The sequence below is a fragment of the Echiichthys vipera genome, assembly GCF_963691815.1.
Source record: "Echiichthys vipera genome assembly, chromosome: 21".
NCBI lineage: Eukaryota > Metazoa > Chordata > Actinopteri > Perciformes > Trachinidae > Echiichthys > Echiichthys vipera.
Genome location: NC_139846.1, coordinates 12,243,600 through 12,264,015, shown reverse-complemented (window position 1 = coordinate 12,264,015; position 20,416 = coordinate 12,243,600). Strand labels below are relative to the sequence as shown.

The 20,416-nt window shown below is 42.6% G+C and overlaps 2 protein-coding genes across 3 annotated transcripts in view; one reads left to right on the top strand and one right to left on the bottom strand.

Annotated features, from left to right (window-relative positions):
- nck1b (NCK adaptor protein 1b) overlaps positions 1 to 11,760 on the top strand; it is a 28,027-nt gene extending 16,267 nt beyond the window's left edge. Inside the window, exons 1-3 of one of the 2 annotated variants that reach the window (XM_083936532.1) lie at positions 639 to 726; positions 8,950 to 9,698; positions 10,369 to 11,760. In XM_083936532.1, coding sequence (XP_083792658.1) covers positions 693 to 726; positions 8,950 to 9,698; positions 10,369 to 10,569 — 984 coding nt within the window. In that variant the 5' untranslated portion in view covers positions 639 to 692 and the 3' untranslated portion in view covers positions 10,570 to 11,760. Of the gene's footprint in view, positions 1 to 638; positions 727 to 8,949; positions 9,699 to 10,368 lie in introns of those variants that run through there. The other variant, XM_083936531.1, reaches the window with a different exon arrangement.
- A 3,029-nt stretch (positions 11,761 to 14,789) lies between these two features.
- Positions 14,790 to 20,057, bottom strand: bdh1 (3-hydroxybutyrate dehydrogenase, type 1; the record flags this gene model as incomplete). The annotated part of the gene is made up of 5 exons (XM_083936552.1): positions 14,790 to 16,146; positions 17,184 to 17,336; positions 17,436 to 17,577; positions 17,762 to 17,872; positions 19,845 to 20,057. The coding sequence occupies 5 exons, from the start codon at positions 20,055 to 20,057 to the stop codon at positions 15,680 to 15,682; spliced, it is 1,086 nt and encodes a 361-aa protein (XP_083792678.1). The 3' UTR covers positions 14,790 to 15,679.
- Positions 20,058 to 20,416: the final 359 nt, after the last annotated feature.

The following is a 20,416-nucleotide window of genomic DNA, read 5'->3' as shown; positions in this document are numbered from 1 at the left end:
TGACTACACTTTCAAATGTTATGTGGGAGGAAAAATGCATCTTTTCTTTTTTTTCTTCTTTGAACAAGCCTGTTGCTGGGTGTGGAGTGGTGTCATCATTTGAAAGAATGTGTGAGGGTATGATCTGTCTGCAGATGGCTGTGTTTTGGTGTGCGTGTGTGTGTGTGTGTGTGTGTGTGTTTTAAAGACTCATGTTTCCTGAGTTTGTTTTAAAGTTTGGAGTGTGTCTCTACCAACAACTGCAGTCATGCGACACTGAGCTCTCACTGACTCACTGGGGCGTTCCAGCGTCCCCACGGATCCTTACTGAGTGTATTTTTTAAGATCGCTACCCTCTTAGAAATACCAATCTGCTGCTTAATGTTGATGAAGTAGCTCCTTCACTTTCCCCCATCTCGCTCCTTTTTTATCTCTTTTTCTTTCTCTTGGGTCTGAGCTTCAACCCCCTCCCTCCCTCCTTCTTCCCCTTTCCATGAGGCCTCTGTACTCTGCCTTCCAGAGCTGGGCTGGAGGCCTCGCTTTCCCACTCTCTCATTGGCTGAGCCTGACCACATGGTCATGGAGTGGGCCGCCCTGCTCCGCTATCCGCCCAGCTCTCTGGGTGTTCACATGGAATAACTCTACATCTGCAGTGGGAAGAGAGAGCAGGGGCCGGGGAAGAGACAGAGAGAGGGAGAGACAGCGAGCCCAAAATGGACATGGCTAACCTATTCAAACATTTCTTTCGTGAGTTTTTCCCTTTCCTCGTCTTCTGTAGATCCTCGTGTGTTGTTTTTACAAGTGGTGTAGCAAGCTTTTATCTGAAGTTTAAGCACTTTTTTTCTCTCTCTCTTTGACCGTGCAGCAAGAGCAGTTCTCAGGTTTTTTTTTCTTTCGGTCTTTCATCTTCCCTTTCTGATTTTTCACTTTGGTTGTAAGTCAGCTTCGGCTTCAAGTCAGCCAAATGAATGTGTCATATTTAGTGCAAGCGGAAAGTGATTTCTGTGCTAACACGTTGTGCTGGCAGAAAGAGAGAGAGAGAGAGAGAGAAGGGTGTCTCAACAGCTTTTTGAGACTGTGTCTGTGTGAGCGGCTGCAAAGGCTGGGTGGATATGCTTTTGAGAAGCCCTCTGCTGAGCCGAAGCCTGTAATTGCCTCAGCAATCCTTCTCTGTCTGTTTCTTTTTAACACACACAGTAATCCTACTCCATTTTTTCCCCTAGCATTTGTCCTAGTGAGTGGGCTGCAACTCGGTGGATTACATTATCATGCTTGAAGACCCCCTCTCCACCCTGTTTAGGAATATCTCAAGACATAGCCAGAGTCTGTTTTCTTTTATGCTACCCTCAGGGCGAGCTCGCTCAATCTGGGAGGGTCCCTCCACCCCTCCAACCCTCCACCAGTCATGAGCTACAGTTGAAGGGACGCGGGGTGCTCATGTAGAACACTGTAGTCATTGTGCTGAGAGGAGCAAGGGGTCTGTGCTGATTGATGGGACCCGAAGCTCCCATCTCCCGCACCTCGCTCGGTTATCAGAGGAATGTCATTACCCCGGCAGCTCCGTGGGCCGTGGATACTTTACAGCCACACTGACACACTTTTTCAAAAGGCCCTGGCGTACACCCATGCTGTAATCTCACCTTGTAACTGTTGAGTGGTATCTCCTGTCTCTGTCTATCTTCCATGTGTGTGTGTGTGTGTGTGTCTGTGTGTGTGTGCCCCCACTGCCTGTAAAGAATCCAGAGCGTGTAAATGGCTGAGAAGAACATAGAGATGAGCTAACAAACCCTTTGCTTGTGTAAACTGAGAGCTGTTAGTCTCTTCTCTCTCTCTCCCTGTCTTTCTCTTTCCCCTCCCTTTTTGTTTTCCTGTTTCTCAGCCTCCCCAGCGAGCGGAAACTCTAATTTGAGCCACATTTCTCCCTGAGTGTTGGAGGAGTGCAGGCCAGAGGAGGAAGTGAGAAGTTAGAAGGAAGTTGAATCATTGTGCGGGGTCTGTCTGTTTGACTTTCTGGCAGTCTCTGTCCCTCGCTCCCTCATTCCAACTCCCTCTTCTTTTCTCCAAACCACTGCTCACCAGTCCAGAAAAGCAAACAGCCGTATCGTAATTAAGAGGTTGGGGAGAGAGTCGTCAGCATCACTCAGGCCTTAAGATGTTCTTCTCTTGTAAAGCTGTCCGCTCATCTTTGTTTTCATGTGTCTTCTGCCATTAAGAATTGCTTAACAGGAAGTGAGGAGTGGTTTGGGCTTGTTGAAGACAAACACGTTGGTAGAGAACAGTGGAAACATCTACAGCACAGCTTCCCTTTTCTATTGAACCTAATGGTTGACTAATTGATTAGTCAATCGAAAGGAAAATCAGTCGGCTTCTCTTTTGACGGTTGAATAATAATTTTAGGTGTATTTTAAGCAGAAATGCTGAACATTTGCTACATTTTGAAGTAATAGTAGTATAGTAAACTGATTATCTTTGTAACTTTGGAATGTTTTTTGGACAAAGTAAGACATTTGAAGACATCGTCTTGGGTTGTGTAAAAGCGATGTTTCACAGTTTTGTGACATTTTATAGACAAAATAAGTAATAGTTTAATGAAGATTTTCAATAAATCAATCAGTAATAAAAATGACCATTAGTTGTAGCCATAGTTTACAGAACGAAGATAATGTCCATCGCAGCCCATCTTCAAATGTCTTATTTTGTCCAAGCAACAGTCCAAAACTCAGAGTTATTAGTGTATTATCATGAATGATTAAGAAAACCAGAACATTTTCCCATTTTACTACTTGGAACCAGTTCATTTCATAATATAAATAATACTAATACCTAAATCTAATCTATTCATCAAAATAGTTCTGTGTCAGAGTTTTAAGTCCATGCCATGTGTATAGCGGACTATTCAACCTCAGTATGTTTTTGTTATTGAATGACGTGTAGCACTGATTATCAACATGTCAGAGAGCTGGCAGCATGTGTTTGGTCAGTTTCATAGCCTAGTTTACTTATGTTTTATTGGTAAGTTTCTGATTAGAAGGTTTTTTGCTTTGTGTAGCTTGTCTTAAGACAAAAAAATGTTTTTTTTTAGCAAAACATGTCTTAAAGTCAAGTATCACGTTTATTACCAGTACCAACTGATACAAAAAAAATCAGGTTTCATGTTGGCACATACTGTTTTAAATGACACCCAGCCCTAGTCATTACATTGATCTTTGAAGGGGGATCTCTCTGTTTGGTTTGCAATGCTAACTGCACCACTGTTTCCCTAAAATACAAGTTATATTTGATTATTCAATACAGTCAGTCATGACATCTGTTGCTTTACAGGCGGAGCAAAGGGACAGTCATACGGATGGCTGATGTTAAGGAAGTCTTTTGGTCCTAAAGTGAGGGGAACCCAAGATATAATGCTCTCCAAATGTAGGTCACCAGAGTAGAGGTTAAGAAAAAAATAGGTCACCTGAAAAAAGAAAAGTTTGAAAATGACAGTTTGAGAGTGAAAAAATCATTCCAGAGTTGCTGCAATGATGCAAAAGTACACAAATATCAGTAGCCAGGCTTAGATCCACAACCAGGAGGATTTTATAAACAAAGTTAATAATTTGTATTCAACCACCTTCTTTTACTATTTGGCGTAGCCCCTGACAGTAATGCTGCACTGTCCAGAGCTGTAAAAACCAAATGGAGCACTGTGCCTCCATCCCTCCCTCTGCTCCGTCACAGAGACTGATGGCTGCCTGCTTTTGAAGTCTCAGACGGCTGAAGTTGAAAGAGCTTTGCATGTTTCCTGTACAGCTATCAGTCAGCCATGTTAGCAGCTTGATTGAAGCTGTAGTCTTAAAAGGCACCCCAAACCATCCCCATTGAAGAATATGCCAACTCGCTCTTGTGTGTGTTCCCTTTAGTTAGGTTGACTCACTCTTTCTTGACTTTACACGGTGTTATTACATTTTATGTGTATGAGACTTACACATAACCTCCATATGGCTGGAGGTTTCTCTGTTGCTCCACATGTCTGGTGAATGCTAGTCGCACATTGTCAGAGTTTAAATTGCCATGGACACAAAGAGAATAGACATTAAGATTTGATAGGAACTCACCAGCGTGGTACTTGGCAAATTATAACACACTTTTTTGGCTCTAAAATATTTAATTTTTGTGAGCAAACAAGCCGTTTCACTGCTGCTAAACTTGCCCCAGTGATCATGTTGTGTTCCAAGTACGGGGATGTTCCGACACCGTCAGACAGCCTGACGCGGGGTGTTGTCGTCCACAGAGGAAAAGATCTGGAATGGAGGGAAGCTGAGGGGTCGAAAGGGCCCTGGCAGACAATGGACAGCCAGCCATCGTAGGGAGGCCAGAGTTAAAAAACTAAACTAGTTCCTGTCTGTCACTGGTAGCCAAACAAACTCCCCGGCACTTTCTTCTCCTCCTGCTGATGCACCTCATGTGTAAACAAAAAGTGAAGTTTTTGGACGACTTTAACATATGCACGTTAAGTTCTTTGTCATTGTTTGCAGTGATTTACTGCCATCTGACTCAACATGATTTCCTTCCTCCGCATCCTTCTCTCAGGAAATGCACAGGAAAAAGCATCTGACGTCGAAACAGAAAAGTTTCCAGTCTTAAAGACTTTACCCAGGTAGCTGTAGGGTAGTGGTTTGTGGGTTTTCGGTGGAAGCACTTGGCTACCACATCTGCATATACACATGCATTGTTCATGCAGTTGGTGGGGTTGTCTTCGGGTGGCGAGATGAAGTTTGGGCACAAAGAGAAAAAGTTGGGGTAGCCTTTGGTTTTAGTGCCCAACCTGAATCAGATTTTTGTTTTATTTGAATTGAATTTGGCTGTTCGATCCGAAGGTCCTGGTTCAACTCTGTGGGTCAGGGACGGCCGGTCCCTGTGGCAGGATCCCCACGTCTCCACTCTACAGCCAGCTCTGTGCTGGCTGGAAAAGTGGCCATGAGTTTAACAGCACTCCTCGCCCAGACCTCGTCGCTTCCCAGAGCGGTGGACTGAATGCTCGCTATGCCCTCTCTTCCTGCAGGTAGAGACAGCTGTCAACCTGGGCAGACTGTTCCCAGTTCATCAGGGGTCTGTGGCGATGTCAGCAACCCACCCACAGACCATGCTTTGCGGGTGTGACTTTTTTTTACCATATCATCACCATTCACATCTATAGTCCACCTGTGGGAAACACCTGTTCTCACCCTGCTAGAATGTAATGTAATGTAATGCACACTAACTGAACAAAACAACAATCAAGAAGCTCAACTGAGTCACAGATGGATTATTCGACTCATCGATTTATAGGGGGCAACGCTACTAGCTTTTATTTTGTTTGTGTGCAGGACCCTTTACATGATACAGTATGTGGTCACAGATTTGGCACATTTTTATTACTTACTGACAACCTATTAACTGTTCAATTCTACTCATCCTCACGTATATGTGTTGTAAAAGTGGCAGGTCCGGACACTACTGTGGCCTGCTGTTAAGATGGACTGTGCCATAATTAAAGATTTCCAGCTTCAGTCTTAATAACAACCAACGATGCATCCGTCACAACAGCTATGAGTCCTGTCTGAAGTTGTTGACCTTAAAACTGCCTAGTCACTGTGTAACTCTTATACCATATGCAGGGGTTTGAGTAGCTTAGAGCAGTGGTCTTCAAAGTGGGGCGCTAGGGGGACCTCAGAAAATTGGAGGGAAAGTAAGAAAAAAAAAAGGAAAGACAAAAATAAGATTAAAAAATTTTAATCATTATTATAAAATATAATCTGATTTTTTTTTTAAAATCATAATTATAAAATATAATTTATAATAGAACATATCACAATGTTATTTACAATGCTTGTCTTTCTGATTGCCTGCCAGTCAAAACATGGTTCATGACTTCATGACGTCATGTATAGACCTGCCGGTTTGCGCCATTTATCAAGCTGCTTTGCTCCTCAAGCTAGCTCAAAATGGAAAGGTTTTTAACAAGAAAGAGACAAAAGGAACACAGCCCTGCTGTGGAGGACACAGCTACAAAAAACATTAGAACTCCTGGCCATCTAAAATCAGAAGGTATGAGGCAGCATACATTAAGTATGCTTTTACAGCCATACAGAAAAATGGCCATGATTGCCCAAAATGTGTGCGCTGTCTGGAGACCCTCTCAAGCATTTGGGCCGCATTGGATAGTGCTTCGAAACCTTCGAAACTTCAGCACTATCCAATGCGGCCAAACTGCTTGTGTACATTTGACTTATTTCCGGTGCCTAGAGCACGTACGTCCCAATCAAAAAGGAAATTTATGCTACATTGTAAAATATGACTCTGAATTCAATATTTACCCCGGTTAACTCCTTTTTTTTTTTACAGTCGAATTTGCATTCAAACATTCAGCCTATTGTCATTACCAGAATGCCAACCTTCATGCCTTGTAGAGGTCAGCATGTTTAAAGGTCCAAAGATTGCCTCCTCAGTACAGCTTCGTCAGTGGTCACAAAACATGGTAGAACCTGCTGTATTTGTGTGTCTGTGTGTGTGGTGTGGCCTGGTAAGATAAGAGCGTCAACTAAATTGTTAAAGGAAACACAAACTCGCAGTTATTTGTTGCTACACAAGTGAATTCTAAGCAATTTCCCTACAGCAGCAGGGAGAGATGGTCCTTTAAAGAAGCATATGCCCCTTAATAACCCCTTATCTTCTCCCAGTATCATTGACCTATAGCTGTTCAGGCAAATCTCAGTTTCCCTTTATTACCTCAGTTTAGATTGAGCATCTAGTCAAATGCAGTGGCCCTGGGCTCTGTGCTTTTTTAATGCAAACTGTTAGTGTGACTGTAGCAGGAAGCAGCACATAAAATCTCTGACAGGGACACTGATAAGGGCTGTGTTACCTGGTCTAAGAGATAAAAATATAAGCTCTTACTTGTCTCCGTCCCCAGCTGGAGCTTAACGATACTTTATTTATGCAGAGTTGACCCCTAACCTGTGTTTGGAGCTAACTAGGTCATTTCCAACTGTGCACAGAACAGATCCTGGGGCTTGCACCTGCACGAACATGTTCTTCTTCCTCAACATGTGATAGTGTAGCTCTAAATTCTGTCTGTCATTTAGTTTCAGTTTAAACATCAAAAAGGAGGAGTGAGCCATTTATGTAAACGTAAAAACCCAGGTTCTGTGCCCTAATTATTTGGCTATATCTGTGTGAAAAATATAGATTTTTTTTTTCTTGCCTTTGTGCAAAAACTCTTGAGAGAGAACTGCAAAGAAGCATAACTAGACCTAACCTCCACGTACAGACATCGTCACCTAACACCCCGTCTGGAGTCTGTAGTTATCTACAGTGGTGTGACTAATAACAGGGTCTACCTGGAAGCAATTTGACGTTGGACTCTGAGCACTACCATGAAATTTGTCTGCACTCCTTGAGTCACGGACACTTTTGAGTACCAATTTAAGCACATTCAGTGTGGCGATGTGACAAATTAGTCACGTTCCCCGGCTCAGAAAACAAACACGCATACACCGTCAACCCAGCACTGTCCGGGAGACTACACCCTGCCTTCCTGTATAATTTCACCCAGCTAACTTTTGATTATGCAAGCAATAGCCTTGCAAACGTAATCAGAAACGGAGTCACTACTTTGTTTTGTGTCTGGTATCAATGTCTGTCTGAGCATTGGTCTGTTTTGCCTGCATCATCAGTTAGGCCATAAATCTGTGATAATAACAGTAATGTTAAGAGCTAGCAAACTGGGGGACTGTTGCTTTTTTTCATAAGTAACTTATAGACGGATCAAGTTGTGCGTAGTAGGGCTGCTTTCTGGTCTCTTGGAAAGTTGGAAGGTGTGATCTTGCCACTGCGTCCACTAGTAGCTAGCTACACATGTGTTTCATACAACTGTTACCATGTCAGGCTGCCAAGTGGAAATTCTTGTCAAGTAAAGGCGATGACCACAGGCCTGCCAAAGCTCGGCCTCCGGGCTCCATAACCCAGGAAAAGGCTAAAGGGCTTGGTAATCCCCCTTCTGTTAGCCTCTGGGCTGTTTCCCTGTGTGACTGTGGCTGACATTTAGCCCGCAAAACCGAAAGGAAAAGCTTGTTCTCTACTACTCCACAGTTGATAAAGTCTTGATAAATATGCCTTTTTTAATCATCCCCTCTCTACGCTGAAGTGAAATGGTCAGCTCAGTGGGGTGCTTGGAGCACGATGGGGTTGGGAGGGAGGTGGAGTGGAGAGCAAGAAGCTAGAGTGTTAGCAGAAGTGGGGCAGAGTTTGGCATCCAGCTGCTGTGCAAGCAAGGCCGCAGGTGTCAGGGCAGCCAAGGTGATTAGCGCAATGTGATTAGCAACAATGAAATGTGACTGAGCCTTTTTGCCCCCAGAGTTCAAGGCTAATGTAGTTTGTAGTTCATTTCAATGTTAGGTAGCATTACTTTGATAAACGAGTGGACATTCTTTAGTTTCCACAGGATTTCTAGGACCATGCCAAAACAAGTTTTCATCCCAATCCCACTGCACTGATTTTTTTTTCAACCGCACCATTATTGCTTTTTTGTTTCCTCAGCACCTACACTAATCCCCAAGAATGTATCTGGATTTGGTGTGAGGGGGTTAGGCCACTGTAAATGTAGAAAAGGAATAATTTTAGCCGTACTCACCCATCCTCCCTGTATTTCAGCACAACCCCTAATATTTATTATCGCTGCCTGGTATTTGTCTGGGATTTTTAGTGTTTTTTTGATGTGTGTGTTTGTTTTTTGTTTTTCTGTTGAGACTTGTCATCAGTGGGTGTGAATTCCAGGGACTTGCTTTTTAGTAAAATAATGACTTTAAAGTTTTAATATGCAAAAAATCACCTAGAGGCGTGTGTGCCTTCTAATTAAGTCTCTGACCTAATTCACTGGAACTGGACTTAATTGTAGTGTAGGTGATGTTTTCTCTGTAAACTCTTACATCTTTCTTTGATTATCTTCTCTAGGAATTGGGAAGGTGAAGAGCAGGAAGGGGGGGATGAGAGACACGGCCTCCAACGCAGACACAGACATGTATGCAGATAACAGCGAGCGGCTGTACGACCTCAACCTGCCCGCCCTGGTCAAGTTCAGCTACACAGCCGAGCGGGAGGACGAGCTGTCGCTGGTGAAAGGCACGCGGGTGGTGGTGATGGAGAAGTGTAGCGACGGCTGGTGGCGCGGAAGCTACAATGGACGGTCTGGCTGGTTTCCATCCAACTACGTGACAGAGGACGTGGACGGGACGGCGGGGGGCGTCGGCGGGCTCGGAGACCCGGCTGGATCGCTAACAGAAAAGCTGGCGGCCGTGGTGAACAGCACCACGAACGGGAACAGAGTGCTGCACACTGTTCAGGCGCTCTACCCTTTCAGCTCAGCCAACGACGAGGAGCTGAACTTTGAGAAGGGAGAGGTGATGGAGGTGGTGGAGAAGCCCGAGAACGACCCGGAGTGGTGGAAGTGTCGCAAAGCAGATGGACAGCTGGGTTTGGTGCCTAAAAACTACGTCACTGTGCTGGATTCCACCTCCCATAAACCCGCAGCAGGGCCTCCTGGGCCGCCCACACCTGACTGTGACTACATCTCGCCCTCAGCCGTCGGGCGCTTCGCAGGGAAGGAGTGGTACTACGGAAAGGTGACACGCCACCAGGCGGAAGTGGCCCTCAACCAGAGAGGCATAGAGGGGGACTTCCTCATCCGAGACAGCGAGTCATCGGTCAGTAGCCTTCACATGCTTACTAAACCATCACTGATGGATGGATGGTTGGTTGGCTGGATGGATGGATGGTTGGCTGGATGGAGGGATGGTTGGCTGGATGAATGGATGGATGGATGGATGGATGGATGGTTTGCTGGATGGATGGATGAATGGATGGTTGGCTGGATGGATGGTTGGATGGATGGTTTACTGGATGGATGGATGTGCATACAGTGTGCAGATTTAAGGCCCCTTCACACTGTGTGATTTGGGCTGTTCAAGATGAAAGTTTGGGCTATTCAAGATGAAATGTGGTAAACTCTGTGGTCCTTAGTCCTAGACTGCATTTATTTATTTTGTCATTTATTCAAAGACTGACTAATGCCTATGTAGTCTTTATTTGCAATTGTGCATAAATACTTTGTGAAACAGATTAAATAGACATGTAAAAATGAAATAAAGAGGTGCAGCATTCAAATGATTGAGAATTTGAATGTGAATATTATGAATGAAGCTTCAAACTATTCAGTACGGCAAAAAAAAAAAATTCCCGCGATGTGACTGCTGCTATAAATGCCACAGTAAACATACATGATCGCTGTTGCACAGTGTGAAGACTCCTTCACCCAGGAGGTAAAAACACTGTCTGAACACTAATACAACCTCGTATTTCCTTTTCTCTTCACAGCCAAACGACTTCTCCATCTCCCTGAAGGCGCAGAGCAAGAACAAGCATTTCAAAGTGCAGCTGAAGGAAAACCTTTACTGCATCGGACAGCGTAAGTTCAACTCTATGGAAGAGCTTGTCGAACACTACAAAAAGGCCCCCATCTTTACCAGTGAACAGGGAGACAAACTGTACCTGATCAAGGCCCTGGCTGCCTCCTGATCCCTCTTTGTCACACACATGCACTTGCACGCTGACACACACACACACACACACACACACACACACACACCCCTCTATACAGTTACTGCATCCATATATATACATATATATATATACATACAGATACTCATGCCAGAACACACACTAACATTTAAACTCCAAGCCTGAGGACTTAACACATCATCAGGACTTCAATGCCCGATTTGTGAGCATTCCAAGAGGAGGTATGGAAAAAGCATGGGAGAGACACGGAGGAATGGAAGGGGGGAGACAAAAAGACTATGGACTCCTGAGAGTTGACTACAGACCTCTTGGTCGACTATTTTAAATTATCCAGATGTGTTAGGTCATAGGCAATGCCATGTATTTCCACCTTGATATCTAATAGAGTTGCATTTAGATTCCTTTTCTTTTGTTTTTGTTGATAATATATAATCTTTTTAACAGTTTCTTTTTAAAAATGTGATGATTTTTTTTTTTTAACTGTATCCAATACACAACAACCACCAGTATGAGGCATTTCTCAGACGTTAGCAAACTGGCCTACAGAGGTCTACATTTCAACTCATTTATTTTTGTGTTGTCTGTCTTAATTCGTTATGATTGTGGACACACTAATCCACAACTTCTGCTAACTGCTAATCATGAATAAAAACGAAGTGACCAAAATATATTTATTGATACAATTCTGTTAGGATCATGGTGGTAGAGATTGGAATATCACACTCGCACGCTTCTGTAGTTGGGAGGATTTGGAGGATTCCTCATCTTGTGCAAAGTCAAACTAGTTGTTCAACTTTCTTTATGTACAACACAACTGCTTGTCTCACATATTGCTGTATCCGTATCATGTGAATGTTACAAAGCCGAGGCATCACAAACAGTGCGGGGCTGGCTTTGCATGCGTGCATGCAAACAGAAAAGTGTCCTCACACCTTCACTGTTATCTCCCAAAAGAGAGAATTGACAGTCTGCACGAGTGATGGAGAGTTTATCCATGTGTCTAGAGGTCATGTGAAGAGTCAGAAAGTACTTTCCGTCATAGTGTGGAGACTTCCTCAGTGCAGAGCCCCCACACCCACTGACAGCAGATGCGTTCTCCCAGTGTTGCCAAAGGGGACTTCTCTGGAAATGAGGAAGAAGGAGGGTAGGGGGGGTGGGGGTCTTTGGTGTACGTTGACAGCAGTGCGGCTTCCGAACACCCGCCAGCTCTGTGGAGCTAGGAAAGGGGAAATGGAGGACCAGTTCAGGCAGTCCAGAGGATGATGTCACTTCTCCTGAATTAGTGATCACTGCAGGGAGTGGAGGAGTTAAGGGGTCACCCAGGGGTTGTGTTTGTGCGGTTTGCAGCACATACACATCAAGCTAGATGACGCCCTCTTCCTCAAGGAGGCACAAAGGATTTTTTTTAGAAAACAATCCTCTACTTAAGTACTGGTGATAAAATAAATGCTTGATGGCCAATATGTCTTAAGAAGTCTCCTAGTTTGGGGAATCCAGCCCGTTTTTCCAAATGTATGGTCAACGTGAAGTTAGAGTACAGCGCATCTAAATGTTTCCAGTAGAACTCATGGTTTATATTTACAGTGAATGGGTATTTGTCGAGTGAAAATGGACCAAGTAGTGTTTTGAATGTTGAAGGGGGCAGCCAGCACCAGGGCCTGCAATCAGAGCTGCAGCGGCGTTGGCAGGGAGCCGCTCCAGCAGTGGGCTCAGGGAGATGACGATGATGGTGATCACGATGCTCGCGATGATGAGTTCTCCAGCTGTGGCGAGTTGGACTGGAGCGCAGAGAAAGAGAGGGGGAGGAAGAGGGATTTCATAGAGGAGGAATGGAAAAATGGACCCTAAAAAAAACAAAAGCAGTGAAGTAGGATCTAGGGAGGAGACTTGGAGAATGTGTTCCACTGCACAGAGTATCTGGATTAGCGCTCCCAGTCGTATACAGGTGGGGAAATGAACCGACGGTGATGTATCATAGTTGAGAATAAAGGATTTGGGATGGGAGGGCTTTTAAGGTCTCATTAATCAACCATGGAGAGTCAGTCGTGCCACAGAGAACACAAAACATGGGTGTGCGCCTTTTTATTTTAGTTTTTTCTCCCTCCATTCCCCCAGATAATTGACAGCTATTGATACAAGAGGCTGTGAGTGTTTTCTGTTTCGCAGCTTTAAATTGCAAATTAAAACAATTCCCGTTCAGTTTGATTCATGGCGGGGGTTGAAATGGCTAGTTCTAATTATGCACCTACAAGTACCGGTGGTCAGTTAATTTAAAGGTGAGATTATATCTAATTAAACAGAACAAAAAACAAACCAACATTCCAGGATTAAGAAGCTTCTGTCGGGACTAAAAAGAAAGATGTTGTTTAATGCCTAACATGGTCATAAATGCAAATCACAGGATTGTTTATGAATATGAGTGATTTCTCTTTTTTTTTTTTGTTTGGCTCACTTGGGTCCCAGATAAAAAAAAAATCCAGTTGTGTAGGACATTTGTGCCTGTATTCCCTTCATGATCCCCTCTTGGTGTCTGCGGTGTCAGTCACCACAGAAGTATTTGGGTTACAGGAATCCTGTTACATGTCATTTATTACACCCAATCCCTGGCTGTTGTATTGGTGCTATTTCCTCTGACGCCCTATGTGAGATAGTGTTTGCCTACAGTTCTAACCAACTGCTATCAACAACCCATATTTTTTTTCTGGTGAAATTTCCTCCCTGACTGACTTCCAGTTTTAAAGCATCTGCAATATTACGCAGCATCAAAGTGACGCCAACGCAACGTGCCCCAATTTGAAGGATTTAGGAGGAGATTTTAATGTGCCTTCACAGCTTTCTGTCAACCAAAGGTTTAGTGTCCCTTTTTTTTTTTTTCTCTCTTCCCACTTCTCTTGTCACCACTGCGTGCTTATTTGGTTAAAGCTTTGCATGTGCGTCAGTCTGATTAGTGAGCGACATGTTGGGGGGGGGCGTCATCCTTTTATGAAGAAGGGTATTTCCTCGTTTAGCTGTTGCTGAAAATGTCATTGTCTAACTTTTCTTTTTGTTGTCATGCATAAAATGCCCATTAGGTGATATTGTGCGTAGTTTCAAGTGACCTTACCTTTGCTGATTTCATCAAGTATAACTTCTTAAGTGAACAGTGAATGCCTACATATACAGTATAGAAATATGTGCTGATGTTCATTCAGAAACAGAACTCCCAGGTGTGATGTAATCATGACCTGAATCTCAATGTATGAGCACCTCAAGTAACGGCATCACGTATCGTTGGTTGTGAAGAAACTGTCACGGTTTCCAAGGAAATAGTTGTTGTTTTTTTACATGTCTGTATGCATTTCATATAAGACGAGTAGAAGACATTCACTTTTGCAGTTTAGCCACAATATGTAAAGAGAATCCTCAATACTTCAATGTTTTACTTGATACTCAAACACAGAACTGCAGAATCTCCCTGCGTAGATATTGTTACAAACTGGGATTATTTTTTTTTTTCTTTTCATTTTACACCAACAGAGGCCGCATGAGCAGAGCCTTGTAGCTGTACAGAGATGTTTTTTTTGTTTGTTTTTTAAATCTGCTTAAAAAGACACTGGAGTCGCTTGTGATGGATATTATCAAGAGATCGTTACATGAAACAATTCTTCGTGATCAAGAACTATAGTGCGGCCGGACAGCTTTTGTTTTTTCTCGGCCGCTAAACAAGCCTGAGATAATCTTGACTCTCCAGATTTGTTTCTTGATAATATTCAGAACAAATGACCTGTGTCCCAACTTTGGTGCTTTTGTGCTGCTTCTCGGTGTTCTTTGTCTCACAAAGCTTTTTTTTTTTCTGTATATGAGAGAGAGAGAGAGAGAGAGAGCGAGAGAGAGTGAAGAAAACAGATCCATGCTGTGGAATGATAAAGGCAGTGCTGTGAAATTTAATGTCATGCTCTTAATACTGTTTTTATGGAGGGGAGAACCGTCTTCAGGTGTAATAATTTAGAAGAGTTTATTAGAGTGTTCAAAAGATGTAATAAACAGCATAAAAACGATCATGTCTTGTTTTTATCTGTCGGGAGTGTTTGAATACTCCGAATTGTCAAACGCTTCCACTTTCATTTTGTCTTCAAGCTTCTTTTCTTTTACCAGATTACAAAACACAGCACTTGAGTATTGAATAGACTAGGCCGTGTGTTTAGTCTGAGTCCTAACCATATATAAGACTGGGTAGATTTTCTTTACTTTGTGATTTAGCTTTGCTACAATGTGATTTTAATGCATCTTAAATTGGGACGTTTAACATTATCTGACAGCAGATGATTGGTGCATGAGCAGCGGTGGCTTTGTGTAACGCGTGGGCCCCACCTGGTGGCTATCTGCATCATTACACAGGCCAGTCTCCAAGTGAGACCTTCAGTGAAGCACCATCACATTTTTGCTCACTTTATTTCAAATCTCTCTTGAAATTGATACTGTGATTGGAATAACTTCAAAATAAAATGCTCTTTTCATTCACATCATTCAAGGGAGGGGAGAGGGGGGGCTTTTTCCGTTCAAGCGCGCCCATTAATCACATCAATCAACCTCGCTGTGGAAGAAGCACGCAGGGTCCTCGTGGCTCGTGTGAGACAAAGTGGGCTTGTGTTGTTGTTGTCGTTGCGTAACTTTGGGGGTGAGGCGAGCCAAATCTCACCACGGCCTTACAGTAGCTGACCTTGGTTTATTCCGGCGTCGGCCACAGCAGAACAGCAGGAGCCTTCTCTTGAGCTCCAACCAACTTTGGTCCTCAGAAGATTCCCAGGAGGCAAAACATCACAAGAGTCAGGAAAACAAAATAAATCTTTCTTTTTTGTAAGACCATGCCACAGCCCGAAATAACGATATAGCCTCACTGACTACTTATCATGAAATCTAGCTGTATAGATAAAGTCATGGTTCTTGTAAGACATACAATAAGCAAAGTGCAATAATTACTTAGTTTTAAGGCTTGTTCAGTGAATGATTTAAAGTGCTGAAGAATAGCCCTCTTCAGAGAAACTCTGTAGATCTGTGTATCGCTACATACTTTAGTAATATGCTGCTATGTGAAATGGACGGGGCTCGTACAGGAACAGCTTATCTTTCAGAAGTAGAGGAAGTCAGATATGGCGGCGGGCAGATGGGTCATCAGCTGAAGTCTGATCCACAAGTGTGGCTCTGTGGGGTTGTACCGCGTGTAAGGACACTTGGACCGGATGGCATCAGTGATGTCATCCAGAACAGGGGCCATATCCTTCTGTCCACTGTTGACAAAAGAGCGAATCACAGCCGTGTGCTGCGCAAAGTGGGCTTTCCCATAATCCTCCTGCACATGGGGGGGTGCCTCATTCCACAGCTTATCGGCCGTGCTGGCCACGATGTCCCGGGTCAGGATGCCGGTGGCCATGATGAAGTTCCCCGGTTCGATTATGGACACTTTAACTCCCCAGGTCTTCATCTCGTAGCGGAGGCAATCCGAAAAGGCTTCCACACCGTATTTAGACACGCAGTAAGGTGAGCGCGAGGCGTTTCCCATCCTCCCGTACATGCTGGCCATGTTCACAACACGCCCTGCAGAGGTAAAGGGGACAGACGTGTGGTCAGGCTTTTATACGCCATCCGAGGCGTTTTCTCTTCAAAACAAATGCTGAATTAGAATGAACACTGGGGAACAATGACAATGGAATTTCAAGTTGTGCTTTGAAATTCTTAAATTTAAATGAAAAATAAGCAAAACAAATATTGTGAACAATAAGTAATCCAAGACTTCTAATTGCTTTCGAACATTATCAAGTTGTTTGACCATTCAGTCTGCACCTTTATTTTGATATTCTCTTTTAAATGTCAACTAGGAACACACCTTTTAAAACGGGCTTTGAGATGATTAATATGTGGTGGTGGTGGTCAGCACTGTCGCCTCACAGCGAGAGGGTTCCTGGTTCGAATCCCAGCTGGGGCCTTTCTGTGTGGAGGTTGCATGTTCTCCCCGTGTCTGCGTGGGTTTTCTCCGGGTTCTCCGGTTTCCTCCCACAGTCCAAAGACATGCACGTCTTAAGTTAATTGATGACTCTAAAAAATTGCCTGTAGGTGTGAATGTTTGTCTGTCTCTGTACGTCTCTATGTGCCCTGTGATAGACTGGTGTCCTGTCCAGGGTGGACCCCGCCTCACGCCCGATGCGACCCCGACATGGACAAGCGGTTGAAGATGAATGAATATAACTTTATTATATTGTATTTTTATTTACCATTTTATCCTGTTTTGCTTTTCATTCTTTGTTTGTTTTACTGTCTGCTGTGTTTCTCATTTAGGCGCTTTGTGACTTAAGAAAAGTGCTGTACAAATTACAAATTAGCATATAAAGCTTTCATTGCACATTATAAATGTATATTTCTTTCGATTTCCAGCTTGTTTGCATTCTTATCTTTCCGTGCAGAAATCACGGGACACGACTTATTGGTCGGCTGCACCGTTCTCTTTCACGGAGGAATCCTAAGAATGCTCATAATCCTTCATGAACCAATGGACCAAGAATCCAAGCTGCAGTCCGGCACTATTCAACGTGTACGTGATCACGTGTAACATACAGTGGGATATTCCAGCCACTGACCTTTGGCCCTGCGGATTAAGGGCAGAACAGCTTTGGTGACCCTGATGGTGCCCCACAGGTTGACCTCTGACACCTGCCTGTAGGTGTCCATAGAGGTGAACTCCACTTCTCCAAATGTTGACACACCGGCATTGTTCACCACAGCCCACAGACCTGGATCATGTACGGTGACAGATTGTCATAGAGGGACAAAAAGAAGTCTGAATGAACACTCACACACTCACAAGTCAACATGTGAATTATTTAAAGTACCTCTTTGTGAGTCCTCCAGGTTGTCTTTGATGTATTCTGCAGCCTGATTCACCTGCTCTTCGCTGCAGACATCCAGCTGCACTACTTTCATGCGATCCGAATGAAATTCTTCCAGTTCCTTTGCACCCTCTCCACTTTTATCCTGCAAGGATGACACGTCTCCATGGTTACACCAACTCTCGGCATGAAGGTGTGACTTAGTACATCTTTCCAGCCCAGACATTTATCCTTTTGCTTCCACTTTGCAAATAAAGACCTTAAAGTCTAATCCGTACTTCAACGAACAGTTTCAGCTGATGAGTAGTTCCTGTACGTTTTCTCTGTACCTTTAAAAGACACCCGGCGAAGACTGTGAAGCCGAGCTCGTGCAGATGTTTGGCGAGCGCATGGCCAAATCCACTGTCACAGCCCGTGACAAACACAGCTTTGCCCTTCACCTGCAGAGAGAAGGGCAGAATACCGTCAGGCTGCTAGTTCTACATATAAAGCTTAAAAGATATACACAGATAAAGGCCTAAACACTTTCATTCAGGAACGGAAAACATGTCAAGATTTGAATGATTATATGATGATTATTATGAATGTCTTTATAGATATATATATATATATATGACAAATGTAAGCATTTTTTAACATGCTATATTCTGACTTCTCTTGACTTTTTTCAACAAACTATGCCATGAGTGTTTTAGTCAGGTTACCATGTGACTGATTTAACCATTTTTGGACATATTAGATTTGGACTTTTTTTTTTCCTTTTCCTTTTTCAACTTACTATAGTATGATCCCCCCCCACTTTTTAGACTTACTACAGTATTACTTTTTAGACATACTATACTATGACTTTTTCCTTTTTTTTAGACATACTACAGTGTTACTTTTTTAACCTTTTTTAGAAAAACTATAGTATTACTTTTTTCACTTTTTAGACATACTACAGTATTACTTTTTAGACATACTACAGTATTACTTTTTAGACATACTATAGTATTACTTTTTTCACTTTTTTAGAAAAACTATAGTATTACTTTTTCCCCTATTTTAGACATACTATAGTATTACTTTTTTTCACCTTTTTTTAGACATACTATAGTGTTACTTTTTTTCACCTTTTTTAGACTTACTATAGTATTACTCTTTTCACTTTTTTTAGAAAAACTATAGTATTACTTTTTCACTTTTTTAGACATACTATAGTGTTACTTTTTCGCTATTTTAGACATACTATAGTAATACCTTTTTCACTATTTTAGACAAACTATAGTATTACTTTTCCCCCTATTTTAGACATACTATAGTATTACTTTTTCCCCTATTTTAGACATACTATAGTATTACTTTTTCCCCTATTTTAGACATACTATAGTAATACCTTTTTCACTATTTTAGACATACTACAGTATTACTTTTCCCCCTATTTTAGACATACTATAGTATTACTTTTTCCCCTATTTTAGACATACTATAGTATTACTTTTTCCCCTATTTTAGACATGCTATAGTATTACTTTTTTCACTATTTTAGACATACTACAGTATTACTTTTCCCCCTATTTTAGACATACTATAGTATTACTTTTCCCCCTATTTTAGACATACTATAGTATTACTTTTTCCCCTATTTTAGACATGCTATAGTATTACTTTTTTTCACTATTTTAGACATACTATAGTATTACTTTTTCCCCTATTTTAGACATACTACAGTATTACTTTTTTCACTTTTTTAGAAAAACTATAGTATTACTTTTTCACTTTTTTTAGACATACTATAGTATTACTTTTTCACTATTTTAGACATACTATAGTGTTACTTTTTTCACCTTTTTTACATTCTATACTATAACTTTGTTTTGAATTTTCCACACACTATAGCAAGCTGCTATCTATCTTTTATACACACTATCCTATGAATGACTTTCGCCTGTTTCTGACATATACTGTTCATTTTTCTCAGTACTATGACTTTTGGGATTTTATTTTTTACAAACTACATTTCTCATGATATACTATACTGACATTTTCATATACATGACATATAATTGATATACATCTATATACATTACATATATCTAATTGCCATATATCTATAAACATATATATAATCATTGTTTCGTTTGTTTTTTTACGACTTTGGCCCATAAAGGATGTATTATGACGGTATACATAAGTGTGACTTGTGTCATCCGTCATGGCAGACATCTTTTACTAGACTCTTACAGTCCACGGTGTTCCCATGCTTTCTTCATCTCCCTGCAGAACTTGGTGACACAAGCTGATGCTGGGACATTTGCATCTATCTCGGACGTGGTGCGGAACAATAAAGCGACATCCATGTGCGTGTCGGAACAGTCCGGACACAGTATGGGAACATTATGGCATGGTATCATTATGGTATGGTCACATTACCTCCACCAGTCCTCTGGGAATGCGAGGCGTCGCTATATACAAGACAAAAAGTAAATACAGCACAACTATGCACTCGGGGACACTCGTCTCCGGTAATCCCAACATCCTCATCGCTACGTTGAGTAGAGCCGGCAGTCCGAAACCCAACAGAACCGTCAGCAGCACTGAAAACGACACCAGCAGCCCAACTCGGTACACGGAGAGCGGAGCCATCTTAACACAGAGTGGGGTGTTTACTTTCCTGGTGAAGCAACAGTCTCAGGAGCGGTCACAGTCAGCCAGCCACAGCGGGTCAGGCACGCCCCCTGTGTGTCAGAGACAGGGGCGGATCAGGGTGGTCAGGGGCCCCTAGGCTACTGTTTGTTTGGGCCCCCACATCATTAATCAGCTTTATCAGGGAAAAAATACCCACTAGAACAGAAAGAGCCAACCATTCACACCTAAGGGCAATTTTTAGAGTCATCAATTAACCTAACACTTGCATGTCTTTGGATTGTGGGTGGAAACCGGAGTACCCGGAGAAAACCCACACAGAAAGGCACATTCAATTCAATTTTAGTTACAGTGCCAAA